Source organism: Austrofundulus limnaeus, unplaced genomic scaffold (genome assembly GCF_001266775.1).
Source record: "Austrofundulus limnaeus strain Quisiro unplaced genomic scaffold, Austrofundulus_limnaeus-1.0 Scaffold715, whole genome shotgun sequence".
Lineage (NCBI taxonomy): Eukaryota > Metazoa > Chordata > Actinopteri > Cyprinodontiformes > Rivulidae > Austrofundulus > Austrofundulus limnaeus.
In genome coordinates, this window is record NW_013953117.1 from 5955 (window position 1) to 11849 (window position 5895).

Consider the following 5895-nt stretch of genomic DNA (forward strand, 5'->3'; position numbering starts at 1 on the left):
TCTTGTCTGCCATCTACTGGACACTTTTTGTTGTGCTCATATTTAGACGTCCTATTTTGCAAATGCTGCCTTCCTGAAATTTGGTATGCTTGTCTTTGTGTCTATGGTGTGTAATGATGTGATTGTGGTGCTGTATTTCTGAGTGTTTTATGTTCTGCAGAACAGGAACCTGCTGTAAAACAGCAATTATGCTGAATCAGGCTTGATTTTTAGTAATATTTTCCTGTTGAATCAATAAATCAAATCAAATCAATGAGTCAAGTCGTATCAAATGAAGTGGGATTATTGTTTTTATTAATGGAACCTGAGAATAAATGACAGTATGAGATGGAAACTCACTCTACTCCATTGACTGCTTCCATTTACAGCATCTTCACAAGTAAAACTATAAAAATATATACAGATAAATAATTCTGACAAAAAAAACATGCATTAAAATTAAACTATATGTGCAAAATATGCCTAAAGATAATGTTAGAGTCCTCAACACAGATCATCAGTCACCTTCCTTACAGGTACTTTATTTAAAGGCTATCTTGTGTGTGACCCAGAGGACCACCGTTTCAGCTGATAAAAATGAGCTGATTGTTTTGTAGGTTCTGTATCTTTCAGAGTAACATTTGATTTTGGAGTTGGACACTTCCTACTTCCTCTGCATAAGAAAGGAGTCATTTTACTTTTTGTGGGAGAAAAAATGTAATACTGCTAAGGTTTGACATCAGTAACATAATATGATGCTCTAAATGGATTCTGTGCTGGAAAAAGACCACCTACCTTTGTCACTATTTCTCCACTGGGTTTAAAATCACTATGTAGATAATGATTAAATAAATTAGAAGTAAGCGTGACACTCCATCCCCATCAAACCGTGACAATATAAATGTAAAATACATCAGTCTTTGTTTCTTCCAGCAGAGAAAAAAAGTCAGCTTTTGTTCTCTTCAGAAGGACTCAAAGAGCTAATTTTTTTTGTATTTTTCTATTCTCAAAATCAGATGGCATTGAAGAATTCACACTTTAAAAAGATAAAAAAAAATCAGTCATGCAGCCTGGTGGCTCAACAAATCAATAAAAAAATCAAAAGAAAAATCCTGACTCTGCTGTCAACAATGTCTTTGCTTGGTTTAGTTTAATGATCGATTCCTGTTACTCCTAAATCGGTTCAGATCAGTTTTACTGATGTTATAAAAACCTAAATGTTTTAGCTTCCATCTCACAAAACAACAACAGAGGCTTTACAACCTCGAACATTACAAGTTGAAGAGAAAAAAACAACATATTTACAAAAAACATAAAACAAACCCGGTAATCATACTTTTTTCCCCCATGTCTTACTACTGATTTATAGTTAAAACATATTTATGTTATAAACAAATGACAAATAAACTTATCTGTGCAGTTCATTTTAAAGCCCCCAACTTAGTGTTTTAAGACCCTCAGTGGCATCCTGACCACATCTTTAGGAACAGTTTTGGAGAAACAAAGCAGAAATCAAATCCTTTAACTTGTTTTTTTTTTTCTTTCTTTTGTTGATTTTCTTAGAAGGTTTCAAGTATTATTAAATATTAATAATTATTAAATAGTGAAAACATGCAAACCTGACAACAAAATGATTAGGATCGTTCTATTCTGAATATAATTTACTAACAGTAAGACAATCCGAGATAGACTGAAACACTAATCTGTGCGAGACGAATAGCTACATGAAAAGTGACGGTCTGACAGCAGAACCCGTCCAAACMTGCAGCTCTACTGTCTCAGTCCTTATCTACAGCCTTTCAGCTTGTGTGACAACCGTCTGTAAACTACAGGAAACTCAGTCACAATGAGAGTTGAAGCAGTGATAAAACTGGACATGCACAATGACAGATGTGGAATGGGTTCAACATGCTGTGCAGAACCAAAGTGCCTATGAGTACTGATAGAAAGGCTGCTCGTCGGGTCTGAAGCCATACGCGGTGACGGGGCGTCCCGGGGAGGAGCTGGTCTGGTCGAAGACATCGCCCACATCTCTGATTTACAAAGACACAAAAAAGAGTTAGTGTCTTCATGTGGAAACAGAGGCAGATTAGGACAAAAGATTGGATGAATTTGAATCTCATTTCGAGGTGTTTCTAAACTCACCCTGCCAGAAGAGAGTCTCCGTTCTGTGGCTGCAGGTCGCTGAAGAAATCTGGACTGACTGAGCCATCTGCTGGAGTGATTCCATCTGAGTCACAAAAGAATAAAGACAGGCGCATACATAATTTAAAAGTTCATTATCATTGGAGACGGTGTCTTTTTTTAAAAAATAGTATCATTACAAAGTTACTTTCATCAGGGAAGACTCTCAGCTGCTACCATATCAAGTTTTAGCTCACTATTTTTAAAACTGACTGTTATTGTCTTTATTGTGTTTGTTGATGTTCATTAGCTGTGGGGTTCATCTTAAATGGTAAACTTTGCTGTTTATTGATGCAGCCTATTGTAAGCAGTGCTGTTTAAGAGACTTTAAGATAAAAGCAACACAGGATCCCTTCTTTCTTTCAGCACTGTTAAATATCTGTATTAAACTTGTGAAGTACGGTTAGTTTAGAAACCAGGCTGTATGTGCAGATTGATGAGATATTTGATAAAGAAACCACAGAACTGGAGTAAACTAAGAGTAAACTGGTTACATCAATGGATGCAATAAACAGGTTTTTTTTAAACTGGAAACAGTCTCCTTCTCTTTCTAGTTCCTGCACCACAGGAACAGACTGATTATAGTTAAAAAATGTATTTTTGGGATTGAAACATTACATTATTTATTCCAAATAACCTTAGGCATATTTGTGTTAATTACAAAGAACATTTCATTTAAATTTTCGCTAAAAATATTGTGACTGCTTCTAATTAAAATGTTTTATTTTCACTACTGGATCAAAACACCTTTTGTTGTGACTTCTGCTGTGGGTAATCATGAGACTTGTGAGAAGCTGATTGGCTCGAGGTCAGAGTCTGTATGAATCACTCTGTTTCTTATTTCTCTCAAAGACAACTGACTTGTTTACTTATTGAGTTCACAATTATTTCAGAAAACCTTTGTACGTTTTTTTTTCCTTTAGGCTCTCAATTGAGAGCAGGCGCTTTTGTACAGTGAGGTGAATCTGTCATTGTGCTGTGACAGCAGAAACACCACAATATTTTTGGTTGGTCTAGTGTTTGGTGTTTTTGTTTGATGAAGAGGAGCTTCAGCAGTGTTCCTTTCAATTATAACAAAAACACATTTTAAAACTTCACACGAACGACAATTCTGAACAACCTATTAAAACTCAAACAAAACAGAGTAACGGAGTAAACAGCTGATCTGATGTGTGATGGAGGATTTACAAAGTGATTTTGATTTTATCAGTGAAGGTAACCAGAGAAAACATCTCAATGAAGCTGATGTACAAACACTAACATTTCTTCTAGTGTGGAATACGCTGAAAACTGACTTTAGTCAGAGGTTAGTCCAGGGGTCTGCAACCTTTATGATCAAAAGAGCCATTTCTGCTCCTTGGCTCACTAATAAAATGTGTCCAGAGCCACAAAACAAGCTACAACTGTGATTATCAACAGGTGGTCCGTGGGCCTTTTCGAGTCCTTTTCAGGAACCTTTATGGCCAGTGGAGGTGACATTATAAAACGAAAGAATATATTGTGAATTTTATTTATTTTTATTATTTTTACACGAGGACAAATGAAAAGACCAGATTCATGTAAACAAGAAAAATATTGTATATAGTTTTTACAGAATTTCATTAAAAACTAGTTCAACTGAACTATTCAGTTGTATGTTTTTTTCCTAATTATTATTACTATGTAGTTTTCAGATTCTTTAAAGGTAATTCTGATGGATTTGAGAGACAGATCATAGAAAAAGTTTGGATTATTTGAAGCGTGTACAGAAAATGGATGGATATATATATATTCATTCTGTTTGGTCACATTTTCAAAGGGCCACTGCAGAGGGTCCAAAGAACCACATGTGGCCCCAGAGCCGCAGCTTGCAGACCCCTGGGTTAGTCAGAGTACGACATGGTGAGGCTCATCAGTTTTTGCAAATATCTTTGTTTGGATTTTTGTATATACCTGCACTGTAGAACAGATCCGTCCTCTCATTTTCGTTGTCGTACAGATACGGTTCATGCTCATCGACTTGGCGACTCTCAACCATCTCCAGCCACTGGTTGTTGTGGAAACGGAATTTCTCTGACTGGATCTTTCTCCCCCACTCCTCATCATACTCCTAAAAGTTAAAAAAAGAAGTAGAGGGTGTATTTGAATCTCAGTGTGCTACTTCAGCTCCTCATAGATGCTAGCTGACCCGTCTGCATCAGAAACATGGTGGTTCACTCACAGCAATAATGTCCAGAGTGTTGTCACACACTTTTCTGATCTCGGTGTTCTTGTCATGCATCAGATCGATCAGGTAAGCTGGAGCCTCTGCAGACGTGATTAAAGAAAACTACAGAAACATATCCGCCTGTGCAGGCCCGTCACAATAACACATTTTACTAGGCGATAAATTGTCTCAGAAATTGTAATAAATGACTATTGAGACCAGTTTAAATTAATATAATGATATAACAACACGTTTACTAAAATTTACATTAAAATTTACAGTGTAAAAAAGAAAAAAACAACTAGCGGCAATCCCAAGGCGTTGCCAGCTGTATGAACGTGTCAGAAAACTAAAGACGCTCCTCTGGCTAAATGCCTGTTCACAGGCTCTCATGCTACAGAGGTTAAAGACCACACACCTGGCAAATACCTGACACCAGAGTTCACTCCTCTCTATGCTACAAAGTAAAAAAGAGGGAGACATGAAGAAAACAAAAAAGCAGGCAAATGAAAATTATTGTCTTCAATTTAATTGATCTTTCTCAATTTAATTTATCATACGATAAACTGATTTATTGTTTAGTGTGACAGGCCTGCGCCTGTGAAACTAAATCGCAGCTAACTGTGCTGACAGATCTGTGAACTCTGGGGGGGATACGAGTGTCTTTGATGATGACGTCTCGAGTAGCTTGGTGAAACACCATCTGATAGAAGACGTAAACGATCTGACACACAAACTCGTCGTCCTCCTGGCGAGCTGGAAAAGAAAATGCATGAAGTGAGAGTGATGATCCTAAACGCGGCCTGTATTTTTAAACAGTTTCACAGGCAGGTGTTTTTACCGTTCAGTAGCTCTATGAGGGCAGGAATGATGCCAGATTTGGCCAACATGACGGCGCAGGCGTCATCCATGGATACGGTTCCGATCATTATGACCACCTCCAGGATGAGGTCGTCCTCTGCAGAGTCTGAAATACAAACGTGTAACTTAACCATCCTGTTGTGTTGCAGGTCAAATTGACCCGTTTTAAAGTTTAAAAAAATGTTTAAATAGTTTAAAGTATTTTTTTCTGCATGAAACGTTTTCTATTTGTCTTAATAGGTATAATTTACTTATAAAATGAAAACTGTTCATTTTACATTTTTGCAGCCCCCCTGGTCTACATATTACATAGAAACTGTTGGGGTCAATTTGACCCGACAGTCAAAATGAAGGGAAAAAAGTGTCAAAAGTGTCAAATACTACTTGTTTCTTTGCAACTGTGAGACATACTTCACCACAGCACTACAGACACACACACACACACACACACACACGCACGCACAAACACACTGGCAGGTATTGGGACAACGTGGGACGAGCAACTTCCACTGCTTTAGGCCCTAATCTCACAGTGGATGAAGGTTTGTGGTGTTCAGAGGTTGCTGCTCATTTAAAGAACAAAGTTTATTTTCAATATAAATCTTCATGACTCATTTGTCTTGGTTTTTAATTAGCGCGTCAATTTGACCCAGAACAGAAGAGGTGTCTCAAGTTCAATCATAAAC

The 5895-nt window shown here is 37.2% G+C and overlaps 1 protein-coding gene across 1 annotated transcript in view; it reads right to left on the bottom strand.

Annotated features, from left to right (window-relative positions):
• Positions 1 to 272: 272 nt before the first annotated feature.
• LOC106532063 (kinesin-associated protein 3) overlaps positions 273 to 5895 on the bottom strand; it is a 12500-nt gene continuing 6877 nt past the window's right edge. Inside the window, exons 15-20 of the mRNA XM_014028050.1 lie at positions 5190 to 5315; positions 5006 to 5104; positions 4364 to 4449; positions 4096 to 4252; positions 2125 to 2209; positions 273 to 2012 (exon numbers count right to left, since the gene is read on the bottom strand). Of these exons, the coding sequence (XP_013883504.1) occupies positions 1910 to 2012; positions 2125 to 2209; positions 4096 to 4252; positions 4364 to 4449; positions 5006 to 5104; positions 5190 to 5315 (656 nt within the window). The 3' untranslated portion in view covers positions 273 to 1909. The remainder of the gene's footprint in view (positions 2013 to 2124; positions 2210 to 4095; positions 4253 to 4363; positions 4450 to 5005; positions 5105 to 5189; positions 5316 to 5895) is intronic.